The sequence below is a fragment of the Cyprinus carpio genome, chromosome B13, assembly GCF_018340385.1.
Source record: "Cyprinus carpio isolate SPL01 chromosome B13, ASM1834038v1, whole genome shotgun sequence".
NCBI lineage: Eukaryota > Metazoa > Chordata > Actinopteri > Cypriniformes > Cyprinidae > Cyprinus > Cyprinus carpio.
Window position 1 is genome coordinate 18,148,444 of NC_056609.1, and position 16,521 is coordinate 18,164,964.

Sequence of the window (16,521 nt, forward strand, 5' to 3'; positions counted from 1 at the left end):
GGCAGTGCAACCAGAAAAAAATGTTGCTGAGCTCTGCCGAGGAAAGATGAATGTGTGTTGTGATGCCTCATTACAGCAACAACATGAGGTGAAGCCCCTTCACAGAGAGGAGTAGATTAACATGTCAAACTCAATCCATATCTGTCAGCGCAGGAACAACACTTCACAGGAAATACCTGGAACTCACTCAGATTTCTCTTGTACCCCACCTTCCTCTCCAGCTATTTCCTGAAGAACCACCTCCACAACAGCATAAAAATGTTAAACTCAGTTTTCGCTGCTGTATTTTTTCCCAAGAAGCTGGGTGGTTGTGAGAGTTGTGCCCTTTGGATTGTACTGAGGCTTGCCGCTGAGTGTGACAACTGGTCAGGAAATGAGAGAAAGAAAAAAAAAAGCTAAGAACTGTGGGAGTGATTTGGAGATGAGAGATTGAGACGATGAAAAAAATCATTCTAATATTCATTCGATTATTGAATTATCGTCAGTTATCTAAATGGATAATAAAATGGATAGCCCTAGTGGAAGTGCATCACAGTTGGGCTTTGTTTCTCTCTAATAATTTTATCATTCAATATTATTATTCAATAATATTTTAGCTAAATAATAATTCTGTTATTAACAATATATTAGCTATTAATAATAAATAACATTTTGATACTATTATTAAATCACAAAATAATAATAAATAATAATGTCCAATTAATATAAATAATAATAATTATTATTACAATGTTATTAAAATTATTAAATAACAGCAATAATACTAATAATACTTTATTGTTTTGCAGATGGATGTTAAGTGTGTAAATAAAGTACAATAAATGAATAACTAGGCTATGAGTATTATTAATCTTTAAAAAAACACAAACTACATGACAAAAATAAAATAAAAGACAGGAATAATACATAAAAGAACAAAGGAAATCAAGACAGGAGAAAGAAGTATAAAAAATATCAATTTAATTGATAAAATAGATAGATTTAAATAACTGTAAGTGAACGAATACATTTTGAATATGTAAAGAGATGTTGTTTCACAGATATGGGGGAGGGAATTCCAGGCTTTGTTTTACTGAAGGACCTTCCACCTAGAGGACTTAGCAATGTTGATAAATTGGCTCTGGAGGACATAAGAGTCCATAGCGATTTGTGCAGAAGAAAGCAATGGTTTGAGGGGAGATGCTGGTTCTTTTCAAAGCTTCTGATGGTCACATCAAAGGCTTTGTGAGCTGAGCTGCACATGTTTGCCATGATTTCCTTTACAGTGTCAGCACACAGACAGCAGCTTTGTGTTAGCTCAACACATAAATTCAACCAGGGAAAAAAGGCTTTGTGTTTCGTTTGTCGACGGTGAGCAGAGCCAGGTTGACACTGCAAGACTGTGCTGTCTGTGGAGGAAAAGTGCATAACTCAGACAGATGTGCTGGATCAAAGCTTTCTGGGTGTTGTGGTTCTGCAGCATCTGGAAGTGTGTCAGTGCTGGCTCTTGCTTCAGCTGATGACAATCTTCTACAGCAGGAACGAGACGCTTGCTCATCGCTAACAAAGTGACCTGCAGAGGGAGCATTGGGTGGTGTGGCTGTTTAAATAGCTTTATTGTTTACAATTTCTCTGGCAGGACGCATTAATGCAGCTTACTACTGCATTGAATGTTTCATAAACATTTTGAAGTCAAAAAATGTTGTGTACAATACAGAAAGCTCCCTCCATAGTCACTTCAGCCTGTAATCACTAGGCCCGTCGTGATAATTAAATAACCATCTAATCGCGGCTATAACCATCTAATCGGGGCTAATTATTTGATCTAACCGCGGTTGTTTCAGACAGCCGCTATCATTGTACTTTATACGGCACAAGGGGAAGTCATACACCAAAAAAACAAACAAAAAAAAAACAGAAGAGCACCAGTTTTCTTTTCATTCACTGTATAGCCTATCATCTTTAGCCATTCCATATCTTAATGTGAGGGACAGAATTGTATTTACATTTCTCCCCTCAGCATTCAAAAAGCATGTCACGTTCAGTTATGACAGTCAGCACGGTAAAACTCTCTCTCCGAGATGATATATTCCCATTATAATACTTGAAGTGTAGATAAAGGTCTTGGGATTCACATAAAATGTCATCTTGCTGGAGTTCATTGCTCTCTTATTTATCTTCTCAGTTTGTTTGTACCTTGTGGAGTGCAGCTTATGTTGCTTCAAGCACATCGTTCTGCACCCTAGATGTGCATAAATGCTTTGTGCCGCTCTGTTTGAAGCGTTTCACATTATCAAAGTTTTGCACACAGAAAGATTATTAGAAGCCTTTCTTTTCCTCATTTTTATCTTATTTTCATGAATGTATTTTGGAATAATACAAACAGTTAACAGAATAAACGTTTAAATTGTATAATGTGCACCAAATATTTTTTTCAAGATATTGTTTTTGCTGCTAAATTATACAGTCAGCTAGTTTAATTTCATAGCTTATATATTGTTATTCAAATGTAGTTTTTCTCTGTAATGAGGAAGTGAGTATTTAGTGGATTGTGTTTAATAAAGGGTTTTAAAAAGAGTGACCATTAGTTCCACAAACGAAGTATTGATATTTTGTAGTGGTGTAGAAAAAAAATAGCACTGGTGTTGGACTGACCGATTCTTAGAATTTGGAATACTCTATGTAATCTTATACTGCAAAATAACTCAAAAATATTAAAAGATAACATCATAGTTATTTACTGTACCATTCAATTAATCACAATTATATAATGAAAGCCATGAAAAAAAAAACTGACAATTAATCATGATAATCAGCATAATCGTCATACTCACCAAAGCCCTAAAACAGACAATTAATCGCATTAACTGTGACTATTATTTTGTCAGCCAAATTTCATAATCATGACAGCCCTAGGAATCACTTTAGCCTATTCATGGTTTGAACCTATTATACCTAAGTTGTAAAGAGAGCTTTCTGAGAGCTTTCTGACCCTCCATAGGGCCTGGGAAATTTCAGTTAGATTGCTGTCTATGCAGGGTAAGAAAGCTCTTGGATTTCATTAAAAATATCTTAATTTGTGTTCCAAAGATGAAAAAAAAAAACATACAGAATTTTCATTTTTGGGTGAACTATCCCATACAGATATGAGGAGCAGAAGTTTAAATCAGTGAGATATAGCCTACTTTCATCAGTAGATTTATCAGGTGATCACTAAATTCCAGGGGTTTCTTTTTGCACATGGAGCTGGTTTTGATTCTTACCTGAACTGAGCAGTGCATTCACAGCTGATTAAGTGCATTAGAATGCTGTTTGTTCCTCTACCTTCCCTCTTCCACCACCCTTTCTCACAGCTTGACCTTTGCCCTGGTTTTGTCTCTGCCAGTCTCCCAGCTGATCCCCCTCCCTGTATTATGCCTCAGGCTGTTTTGAAAACTTCTTTACAAAAGTGGGTGAACAAAAGATTTGAACTCAGACTGTCATCTCTATTTGCTTTACCAGTTCTCCCATGATCTGTAAGCAAATGTACTGTGTAAATGGTTTTAGCTAAGGTATTCAATTAATCAATTAAATATATATAAATAAATAATATACATATATATATATATATATATATATATATATATATATATATATATATATACAGTACAGGTCAAAAGTTTGGAAACATTACTATTTTTAATGTTTTTGAAAGAAGTCTCTTCTGCTCATCAAGCCTGCATTTATTTAATCAAAAATACAGAAAAACAGTAATATTGTGAAATATTATTACAACTTAAAATAATAGTTTTCTATTTGAATATACTTAAAAAAAAATGTATTCCTGTGATGCAAAGCTGAATTTTCAGCATCATTACTCCAGCCTTCAGTGTCACATGTAACATCCAGTCTATCACATGATCATTTAGAAATCATTCTAATATTCTGATTTATTATGAGTGTTGGAAACAGTTCTGCTGTCTAATATATTTGATGAATAAAAGGTTAAAAAGAACTGCATTTATTAAAAAAAAAAAAAAAATTCTAATAATATATATTCTAATAATATATTTTCTTTATTATCACTTTTTATCAATTTAACACATCCTTGCTGAATAAAAGTATTGATTTTATTTAAAAAAAAAAAAAAAAAAAAGACAATTACCATAAATTTATATTACAAAAAAAAAATATTTAAAAAACAAAAACATATCATTTTTTTTTTTTTTTTTTTTGTTTTTTTTTTTTTTTACTTTTTATTCATCAAAGTATCACATGTTCTGAAAAAATATTAAGCAGCAGAACTGTTTCCAACTTTGATAATGAATCATCATATTAGAATGATTTCTAAAGGATCATGTGATAATGATCCTAGAAATTCAGCTTTGCATCACAGAAATAAATGATAATTTAAAGTATAATAAATTTAAAAACAATTATTTTAAATTGTAATAATATATCACAATATTACATTTTCTTTCTGTATTTTTGATCAAATAAATGCAGGCTTGATGAGCAGAAGAAACTTCTTTCAAAAACATTAAAAATAGTAATGTTTCCAAACTTTTGACCTGTACTGTATATATATATATATATATATATAATTGAATACCTTAGCTAACACAGTTTACAGTAATTATTAATTAACATGTTAAATTCGTAGCCCTGGCTGTAACAGATAATATTGGCAAGATGTGTTAGAGCATTTGACTGTGTGTATGTATAGTATAAGACAGTATTATGTGTATAAAGGGAGTAGTTCAAGTTAATTCATGTGGCAGCAAATGAGTGGAATGAAAACAGGGCTTTTAATGAACTTTAGAGTGTGCCTAAGTTGCAAGTATTGCAGGCTCCTGCTATAAGTCTTGTATGCTCATTTCTCTGGCCTATCCGTGTGGAATGGGTTGAGATTTTCTCTGCTTGGGCTTCAGATAAAGTTATGTGTTTGCGATCCACAGAGACCCAGCCTGACACAGAAGAGCAGCATATACCCAACCATGTCTACAGAGATGATGACGCAATCCTGTCTCATGGACCGGAGCAGCAGCTTTTTTAAGGTGAGACACATCGGCACTGCCTTCTGAGTAGTGCTGTCAAACGTTTAATCGTGATTTATCACATTCCAAAATAAAAGTTTCTGTTTACATAATATATGTGTGGGTACTGCGTATATTTATTAGGTTTATATATAAATACACACACATGCATGTATATATTTAAGAAAAATATATGTGTCATTTATATATTAAATATATTTATATATGATGTAATTTATATGAATATAAATATATACATGTAAATACTTGTAAATATTTTCAAAATATATGCTGTATGTGTGTGTCTTTATATAGACATAATAAATATACGCAGTACACACATATATTTTTGAGCTTTGCCTTGTTTTCTGTGTGTGTCTGTCTGCATGTTCTGGATGTAGATTTGCATGTGCTCTGTTATCGTCACATGAGCTTCTCTAACAGAGCCTCCTATACTAAAAAGCCACATAGGTTTCGAACGTCATGCCTAAATGTTGACATTTACATTTTTGGATAAACTGTCCTTTTAAGGTTCATCTCAGTTGGTCCAAATTAAGTTGGTTATGCTTAACACAGCTGTAAATGTTTTGAGATCCAATCACTCAAACCACATTCAGAGGTTGTCAGAAACGCACGTGACCACATGGCCTACAAATTGATGTCATGATTGAATGGCACTATAGTTTACATTTTACACAGTAATGTGTCAACCAGCAATAAATGACTCACTGAAACACACCATCACTGTGTCCTACTTTTGAGCCAGACAGAGCGCAGGTTAGTCAGGGCCTCTGGAGACCCCGTGGAATGCCGCTCTGTCTGCTCACTGTGCCGTGAGCTAAAGCTGCAGAGTTTAAGAGGTTCTCAGAGGATGATAGATGCAGTTGTTATCTCTGCAAGCTATTCTTCCAACAAACATAAAGAGTTTTTGTGTGAATGTTTATGTAATTATTTCAGGGTGACCTCACTATTCCCTCCAGCATGTGTTGTGATTATTTCATGCAGGGGGAAGTTGGAGTTGTAAGTGCAAGCTTTGTTACATGTACACAATCAGATGCAGCCAAAGGCAAATGAATCAGGCTTTTGCTCTGACGCTAATCGGCTGTGATGAATGCATGATAAGATTATGAGTGTCAGTGAACAAAAATTTATATTCCTCCTTGTTTCCTTAACAGAAAACACTCCCGTAACATCTCTCCTCTGTCATCTGTTTAGATGATCCTACAGTGGAATGTGGTGAGCGGATTGAATTTTACCTTTGTCATCTGTTAAAGGAACAGTTCATCAAAAAAATGTACTCGCCCTCATGTTGTCCCAAACATGTATGACTTTCTTGTTTCCGTGGAGGACAGATGGTGAATTTGCAAAGAATTTCCTGGCTGCTCTTTTCTAAATAATGAAATATGGAATAGAATACTGGCAAGAAGACTTCTAGAAGATATTTTATGATATTAGGAATGCACAAATTTCAAATTCTTGTTGATACCAATTTCTATTATGGCTAATATTTGATAAATGACTGACATGAATAAAAAAATAGAACACTATAATTAATTGTTTTAAATGATATGAGTGAATGTAGGCATTACAGCATTATAATGTACAATATGAAAAACAGCTTGCAAACTTTTCATTTAAATTTAGACCATTTTTATTTAAATATTAATAGAATATAAATCAAAATACTAAAAAAAAGCCCCTGAAATGAAGACGTGCATCATTAAATCAAAATCATATTAATCATACATTTTTGAGTTTGTTAGAAATACCAGAGGTAGACATCAGCTTAGATAGCAGGCCCTTCAAATATTATCTCGACAAATGGGAGCTAGTTGAGAACCACTGCCATATTATACATGTATAATTTACTTTAATTATATGGAAAAGAGTGACTAAGATGTTCCTTAAAATTTAAACTTTAAACTTTTTTTCCACTGAATAAATATAAGGATTTGGGATAGTGTGAGGGTGTGTAATTTGACAGAATGTTGATTTCTGAGTGAACAGATCCTTTAATTGAATAACTCTGCTGCTGTCACTTTGAGTGTTTATATTTCAAACACTCCTCTCAGTGTTAGGGCTGTGTTTGGCTGAAACAAGCGTGCTAGTAAAATGTCAGCACATAGTTTCCTAGAGTCTTGGCTGCTTTGTATGCTGTGAATGACTTTACCTCACGGCTGGTTAAAGAGAGGCACAGAGTTCTTGATCTTGCCAGTCTCCAGAACACTAGCCAGTACCTCACAGGCATCAGAATTTCCTAACAAATGTCCAGTCTGCAAAAAAAACACCTTTTATTCTGCTTCATCACCTCTTTTAATGGCTCATCAGTAAAGATGAAGTCATTCTCTGCTTCTGGATGAATTCATCAACACAAGCTGAATGATTTTTATATCAGATCTCTTTCTGTCTCAGCCAAGAGGGTCTGGCTGCAGACTTGCACTTGCACTCACAGACTTGCATTCTCAGACTTGCACTCACAGACACTTGCGCTTCCACTGGTGACATCACTTGCAGTCTTTATTTTTTATTTTGTTCTTTTTTTCTTTATTTTTTGTTTGTTTGACACTTGCAATCGACACAAATCGTGCATGTTGCCAATGGAGACAAGAAGCTGTGGTGTTGATTAAACGATTAAAACTAAATTAGTACTATAATGTACAGGGTCCTGCAAGAAAAAGACATGATCCGCAAATCCGTGGCCAGAACTATTAAAGCATAAAAATACCATAATATGTTTGCAGATATTTAAAAACATGCTAAGTTAACATACTTGTTTATCTGAAAAACAGTGCTACAATCAGTTATTCTCCTTTGAAAATGTGCGTTCCTGGCCGGAATGTCAGTCTCTGTTTTGGTTTCTGAAACCCGCCCACTGCCAGTTTACCCAATTGTATTTCGGCAACCCGGGTTGCCAGTTGGTGGAAAACTCAGCGTATTTAATTTCATTCATCGTCAAGTGAGCTTGATCCTGTTGGTGTCGTCAATCTGGCAACCCACATGTGCGTCAAGTCTGAGGAGGAGGGGCTGGGTGAAGAAAACCATCTCCAATATTTTGAATTTGGACTGCATTACCTAGTTCAACCACTCTGTGCCAATCCTACATACAGCAGCTTTAACATGGCTTAATGTATTAAGATGCTATTAAAATATAAAATTAAATATACAGTTTATTAATATAATGAATATGTATATAGTATTTTCCTCCAATACCGCAAAATGTGGCATAATGGACTAAGATGAGAAAGGCCAAACTCAATATGCTCATCTACATTATTAAAGTAGCCTACATCGGCCTAATTACTATGTACAGGCAAACAGGTGAGCCCAGAATAAACGCAACACGCAAAGTTTCGCGTTAAGTGTTTTTCCATATAGAATAAACTGTCTACAGCTCTTTTATATCACTGTCTTTGTCCATTAAGCTACATTATTTGTGTTATTTATAATGATTTTCTATAGGAGGAAACTGTTTAACATGCAATTTAACACATTGCGTTCTGGGCTCGTCTGTTTGCCTGTACGGAGTTGATCCTTTTAAAATCACTTAATGCATTTCATAATGCACGTTCATATTTGCTGGTCTGTATATACTTTGAGTCAACAACAAGACATATAGGCTAGACCTACTGAATTGTCTTTATATAGTCCATTATTATGCCACATTAAGCATTTTGCTGTATGGGAGGACAAGTGAAAGTTTGCGCATTGTGTTCATAGCCATCTGCTTGCCTTGAAGTACATATATCGAATTTGATCTTTTAATTGAACTTAATGTATCTTAATACATTACGCCATATTAAGTGTTAATGTTTTACTACAGGAGGAAAACGATTAACGAGAGCCTTTTATGCATTGCGTTCATATTCTGCTGTTCTGTGGCCACGGATTTGCGGGTCTTGTCTTTTTCTTGCAGGACCCTGTACGTTATAGTACTAATTTAGTTTTAATCATTTAATCACCACCACAGCTTCTTGTCTTCATTGGCAACACGCATGTTTTGTGTCGATTGTAAGTGACGTCTCAGGTAGCAGAGAGTGCAAGTGAAGATTGCAAGTGACATTGTAATTTAGTTTCTTTTTTCTTGTCCTCACCATCTGGTTACTGTTGTAAAATGTTGAGAGATTCAAACAAAAAGTCATCAATAAATAGAAAAACATAAAAAAAATAAAAGACTGCAAGTGACGTCGCTAGCGGAAGCACAAGTGTCTGTAAATGCAAGTCTGTGAGTGCAAGTGCAATCTGCAGCCAGACCCTTCTCGTCTCAGCAGGATTGTGTCTATTAAGTGTAAAGAATAGGTGGTTTTATTGCCATCATTCTGGCCGACAATAGCTCAGAGTAATTTGCTGTGTTCTTATAAATCTGTTGAAAATGTGTCTTTCTATTTTTTTCTGTCAGCGTCCAATAGTAGTATACAGTCTTATTTATATATATTTTCCCATGCTGGCAAAGTTGCTTCTTTTTTTGTATAAAATTAAGAACCTGTTTTTTTTTTTTTTTTAAATATACATATTCCCCACCCTATAATCTGGTGAAACCAGGCAGAATTTTTATTTTTGCACAGGTGGCAAAAATAAATAAACAAATAAATAGATAAATGCATAAATAATATAAGATAAATAATATTACATTAATAAATAAAAGTACTCTTAATAAAGGTTTGTGGCTGGTAAAAGATTTAAATTTTTTAAGTCTCTTATGCTTACTAAGATGCATTTATTTGATTAAAATACAGTAAAAACAGTTAATATATTAAGTATATGGAAAGTGTGATACATTTTTTCATAGTTATTTGATTAATAGAAAGTTGAAAAGAACAGCATTTATTTGAAATAAAAATATTTTGTATTTTGAACAGCACTGTATATGTCATGCACACACAATAAATCATATATTCTTTATGTGTTATTTTATGATTGTATATGTGGCTAGTCAAAATGCAAAAATGTGTGTTCGTATTTACACTTGTAAATACTCTGCTATTTAGGCCACGGTGACAAGTTCAAGGATAAGCTCATCCATGCCTGTTTCTGAGTGTTTTTATTTAGATGATAAGCTTAAAGGGGTCATATGATGCAATTTCAATTTTTCCTTTCTCTTTGGAGTGTTACTTTATCAAAGTCAAAGTCAAGACTTTGCCACGTCCCCCTAAAACGTCTCGTTCTAACACGCCCCCACATCTCTACGTCACTTTGTGGAAATATTTGCGTAATGCCGCCCAAATGTTCATGCAAAGAAAGAAGGCGTGGTTTCAGTAACCACAGTTAGTGTTGAAGCAGTCATGTCAGGGAGATGCTGTGTGTATCTAGGCGAAAGCAAAAGCACTTTATTTGAGCTTAATATTAAATGCACTTAGGAATCTTTAAGATTACTTACAACAGAACAGCAACGCATCTTATGGACGACCGTTTCGTGAACCTAGGAGACGAGGTAATTCGGACTTTGCTATGACAGTCTGGCGATTCTGAAACAGCTACTGTAAGTATGTTTTGTTATTAGTTTAAGTATTTGCTGTTGACTGTTCAAATGTGGAGTTTTGCGCGTCGTGTGTGTGTGTGTGTGTATGCGTGTGCATGTGAGAGAGAAAGAGAGAGGGTCACACAGTGCAGTCAGCTGTCTTAACCGTCCGTGGCTTGTGTACTGCAAACACATACGAGCTTCATCACTGTGTCGGTCTTTTGGGCATGAATTGATGGTAAAACTAAGGACATTATTAACTGTCTTTACATTTATTTTGAAAGTTGACACCTGCTATAATGGAAAGGGGCGTTACATTTCCAACGAGTGCTTGCGGTGTTCAGCCAATCACAATGCACTGGGTCATTTAGCCAATCAGAGCAGACTGTGTTTGTCAGAAGGAGGGAGAGAGGCGGAGCATAGAGGACCTACAATAATGTACAGTATTTGAAAAATAATGTGTTTTTTGAACATTAAAGCATGTCAACATATTCTGTTACACCAAATACACAAAATAATGATCTTTAAAAAAGCATCATATGACCCCTTTAAAATTCTTTTGAGGTATTCTTGCCTGACTCACACATGGAGCACATTGAGCTGTATCAAGCAATTGCAGTGAGCCAGTTTATTTTATGCTGGTTTCATAATTCTTGGCCTTTCAAGTGTGTAGCTCATTCAGCAATAATCTACAGCATTTTAGGGCGACTGAAGCCCTTTCGGGTCTTTACAGAGTGCTTTTCTTGGCTGTAAGCTGCATTCTGAAATGAGCCAAGAGTTGGGGTGTAATTGTGGTTTGCTGACTAAGTCTGAGATGAAGTTAGAGAAATACCTCATGACTACAAGCGGAAAATGCTGGCTCAGATAAAAAAGAAATGCAACAGAAAGTATAGACGGGTCTTTACTTGTCTGGTTTATGGTCAAGGTTTCACTGAAATGTTGACTGTTTCATGCATAATAGTGTTATTAGTTAACAGGAATTTCTGCAGGATAAAAAGTTCAAGCAGTGAATGCAAAAATAAATAAAAAATAAATAAAAATTAATTAATTAAAAATGGGAGAGAGAAATAATAACAACCTGCCCCCTGCTGGCAATCAGGAGAAAAGGATCTGAGAAAAATATACAATGACAAAACCGTTTTCCAAGTGCACTTACCCTTTCTGACCTAAAATCACCATGATTCATGTCTGATTTAAGCAGATAGCAACGAAGCATCAGCAATTGTTAGTATCCTGCCTTAAACAGAATATTGTTTTTCTTTCGATATTGTGCATTTTAATTTACAGTGTCCACAGTTCAGTGTTTCATCTAGGAATAATCAAAGGAAATGTACAGACAGTGTGCTTTGATGTCTTTGTCTTAATTATTCTCACTGTTAGCTGTTGAAAGGAAACGGACGCAGATGCTGGCTTACTTGGAATCATTTCATGATGACTAATTCCAGACACAGCCACTTCCCATTCGTACAAAACTTCAATGACACACCAGCACACATTCAGTATGTCTTGAGATTTCCTGCTCTTTACGCTTGTATTGTGTTTTCTCTCTCTCTCTCTCTGTATGTGTGTGTGTGACTACAGCTGATTGACACGTTCTCCACGGAGATCTCAGAGCTAAAGCAGGAGATGGTTCAGCCAGCCAGAGAGCCGGAGACCGAGATCTTACAGGGGTGAGTCCTTCCTTCTTCACTCTCATCACTGGCATTAATAGGTTATATTACAATTACATTTACATTTAGTCATTAAGCACACGCTTTTATCCAAAGCGACTTACAAATGAGGACAATATTACATGGTGTTGTAAATGTTCTCAATTGCACAGTGGGATTAGAAGATGTGAGACAACATTGAAAATGTCATTTAAACCTGAAAAGAAAGATTCAATAAAAAAAATATTAAAAATGCAAACTAAGCAATATTTTGAAAGTGTCATAGAGTTATAGCTGTATCTGGCATTAAAATGGGACAGGAGAAGTATTTTTATAATAATAATAATAATAGTAATAAAAATCTGTACAGATTTATGTAGTCATTCAGTATTTAGTATCGCAAGCATCAGCTTTAAGGTTCATTCTGTGTTTGTTATTGTACTTCCCATGTTCTCCAGCAGGTGGAGCATGTCTTATTTTTGAGCCGTAGGACATTCAATTCTTTTGCAATACCTTATTTCCTTGAAATGTAAAGTGCGTGCGAGGAACAATAAATTCAGGTGTTTCACAATCAGCTTTCAGAAGTTTGTAAACAGCTTAACCAAAAACAAGCTTCAATCTCTGCTTCAAAAAAAATGTTTTTTCCCTCATTTGATGTCCCTGTGTTCATAATGAGACAATTCATTTCTAGCATTCATAAACATAACTTCTTGCGATGTACAATAAAATAGTTCTGTAATTTAGGTCTAGTAGTTTTGTTTTTAACAATACCGTCAGATCAGTGTGGGTTTTGAAAGTAGAAGGAGGTCTTACTTCCTTTCAGTCAGTAAAGAGTCCCAAGTGGGATGTGATTTGGCTAATTATAAATATAGACCACAATAAACAAAAATAATTATAATGAATGAACAACAAACACCTATATTTAATTTAATTATTGGATAAATTAACTCATGTCAGTGTATTAGCAGGTTCACATTAACAGGTTCATAAGTTCAGATTGTTGTTTCACTTCAGAAGTGTAACTGACAGTTACAAAACTGCAAATCTATGCAGATTTATTTACTACTGAACACTCTTTTTAAAGAAATTAATACTTTTAATCAGCAAGGATGCATTCAGTTCTTTCAATAAAGTCTTTAAAAAAATGTGACAAAAGATTTCTTTCAACTGAACTTTACCTATTCATCAAATATTCCTGAAAAAAAAGTAAAACATTTTCACAGAAATATGGATCTGTAAAACAGTATGTTTTCAGCATATTTATCAGTATATTAGAATGATTTTTATAGGATCATGTGACAAAGGAATAGAAAAGAATAAGTTACATTTTAAAACATATTAACACAGAAAACAGTTCATTTCAGTTGCAAAAATATTTCCCTATATATCTGTTATCGGTAGTAGACTTGAATTCTTACAGGTTGAGGGTGTTAGGTGGTCTGCAATTTTTCTTTTAATGTTAAAGTGATCTGCCACCTGAAATCATTTGACAACCACCGCTTTAAACTAAGTGTGGTGTGTTGTGAAATAAAGGTTTCTTTCTCTATGTATATATCTGTAGTCTGGAAGGAGAGGTCAGCGGTCTTTTCCTTCAGTCTTCTGCCTGCGCTGGTACACCTGGAGTGAGGGATTCTGGATATGACTCTCTACGCAGACGCATGAGCATTCTGGACAGACTGATACAGACACACTCTGTATGGTTGCTACTGTCTCTCAGCGATGAGGAAGCCAGACGCATTCTGCAGCCGCAGCCGGCAGGGGTAATGACAAAAGCCACCTTGCTTCACAAAAATAGGTTCTTTTGTTATTTATGTTTTATCATGGTCAATGGATTTTATTTGTGTGTCTGTTCTGTCTAGAGTTTTGTGGTGAGGAGGTGTAATAAACTGCAGAAAAAGGTGATTTCCCTTCGTATGGACAGTGACACACTGATTGTTCGGGACTTCCCAGTTAAAGAGAGCCAATATAGTAAGTGATATACTAAGTTTATTTCCATTAGAAGACCACTAATAGTGTGCATATCTGCGTCATCTTTTTCACTTCCTCTTGCTTGGAGTTTTAGGTTTTGTACCTGTCCATTTCCTGTCTAATTATTTGGAATAGAAAAAAGACATTTCATGTTACAGGGCCATAAGAGCCCTGTGGTACTGAATATCAGTATGATATATATGTAGTGTCATATACAGTACACAGCATACACTACCGTTCAAAAGTTCTGGGTCAGTATGTTTATATATATATATATTAATTAATTAAAATACAGCAAGGATGCATTCAATTAATCAAAAGTGACATTTTTTATTTATAAAGTTACAAAAGAGTTCTATTTCAAATAAATGAATCAAAGAATCCTGAAAAAAAGTATCATGGTTTCCACCAACATATTGAGCAGCACAACTTCATTTAAATTGCAATATTATTATTCTCTCTGTTTTTTTCTCTGTCTTTGTCACTTTCTGCCAGTGCAGTACTGCAGTTAAGTGGGTCAGATCCTGTGCGACTTGTGTAAAGGATGTTTAAATGTTCAAATTTGGCTCTGTTTAGCGCTTTTCCCTTAGAGAGAGACTGTTAGGTCATTTCAGTTTTTCCAATAGCAATTCCTGTGGTGTGTAACTTACTGTGGTGTGTGTGTGTGTGTGTGTGTCTGTATTACAGCTTTTTCTCTGGAGGGCTCGGGGATCAGCTTTGCAGACCTCTTTCGACTGGTGGCGTTCTGCTGTATCAGCAGGTAATATGATCCCACTCAGAAAAAACAAAAACGTCTGCAAAAACAGCTCATTTAGTTGTATTTTATATTTATAAATGGGTGGACAGTGACCTTTATGCTTTGTTGGTGTAGATATTAATCATTTATGAGAATTCTTGCTTTATCCTTAAGAAAGTCTAAGCTGGTGAAGACTCAACTAGTAATGATTACACAAGCATAGATCCCAGACTCAGCGCACAAAACAATATTAATTCAACCAATGGAGTGAATTTGAGGTGGGACTGTCTGTTTGACCAGCCAATGGAAGAGGTGGGGTGCATGGAAATTACACCCATCACCTTTCAGAAAATCTCCCGAAGTTCTCAGAATAAACCAAAATGTTTGTGGATAAAGTAAAACCAGATGATGCCGTTTCAGCTGCATTCCAGTGCTGAAGAACAACACGGATAATAACAGGAAGGAAGGGTCTGACTAGAGTGGTCTCTTTTTGCTTGAAAACAAAAAAACAGAATGTAGACCAAGATATTCTGTCTTAACCCGTTTACATAGTTAGGTAGAGTTCACCCATTTAGACTAAGTTCTGTAACAAAGAGGTTTGTGAGACGTAAGAAATCCATGCAAGGTCTGTGTCAATGCCACGCAGAAAAGTCAGTGGATAAACACAGCCCTCTCTCTGCCAAACTCAACCACATGCTCTGATTAATAGCTATTTCTCTCTCTCTTTCTCTCTCTCTCTCTCTCTGAGTCTGACTCATTCTTTCTTTCATTCTATCCACGAGTGCACACAACAAGTCTCAGCCCGGATATTCTTGCTGTTTATTTTGTAGTATTTGTCGTCACTCTAACAGTCTTTTGAACCATTTTTGTAATGTTTTTAGCGCTTCTCAACATTCATCTATCTGCTTTAGGGACGTTCTGCCCTTCACACTGAAGCTGCCCGAGGCCATCGCAGCTGCAAAGACCCCTAAAGATCTAGAGGAGGTGGCTCAGTTAGGAAGAGGTGAGTTTTCTTCCCCATGCATGAATGTTTGCTTTCCAGAATTTTACTGAGCTTAATTGCTGACTGGTGAGTTTCAACATTTCTCACCCAGACAGCATAACTACTCCTCTAATGACCCTCAACTTTTTATGTGCTTATTGTATGTTTGTGTGACTGGGTGTAATAGTGTGTGTACTGTAAACCTGTTGCAGATGTTGTTTGCACTTCATCTCAAATTCAGGTCAGAGTTTTATAGGCAGTCAGTGTATCAGTTTATTCGTTGTTGAGCACTCAGCAGTTTGACATGGTTGAAGCATTTCGTTTTACAAGTAAACACCAACTCTAAAACATTAAGACAAAATGCACAGCATACATATGCAGAAGGGATACACATTTTCAAATTCTTGCCTATAACAATAAATTGCTAACTATTTTCATGTTGACCCATAATAACCAATTAATGGCCAGTTTTAAATTCTGTACTCTTTTCTTTAATGTATGTTCTTTTTGACATTTGCTCCAGATTCAATTTAACAGTTATTAGACTATTAGTGTTTTTCAAGATTAAATGTAAGTGAGTGTTAACATCAAAGAAATCTAAATGTAATTTGAGGAAATGAGTATGAACAATTTAATATCAAATTTGGGCCGGTATCCATTATGATATCTGTATTTTGTGCATCCCTAATAAACATTATTGGAGTGACCGACTAAGAGAAGGTAACCAATTCAACATA

The 16,521-nt window shown here is 35.2% G+C and overlaps 1 protein-coding gene across 2 annotated transcripts in view; it reads left to right on the plus strand.

Moving 5' to 3' along the window:
- The window catches only part of LOC122139428 (ras and Rab interactor 2-like), a 40,665-nt gene that overhangs the window by 12,627 nt on the left and 11,517 nt on the right, over positions 1–16,521 (plus strand). For both annotated transcript variants that reach the window (XM_042736991.1, XM_042736992.1), the window contains exons 5-10: positions 4,917–5,015; positions 12,031–12,119; positions 13,660–13,858; positions 13,958–14,066; positions 14,754–14,826; positions 15,714–15,805. In XM_042736991.1, coding sequence (XP_042592925.1) covers positions 4,917–5,015; positions 12,031–12,119; positions 13,660–13,858; positions 13,958–14,066; positions 14,754–14,826; positions 15,714–15,805 — 661 coding nt within the window. The remainder of the gene's footprint in view (positions 1–4,916; positions 5,016–12,030; positions 12,120–13,659; positions 13,859–13,957; positions 14,067–14,753; positions 14,827–15,713; positions 15,806–16,521) is intronic.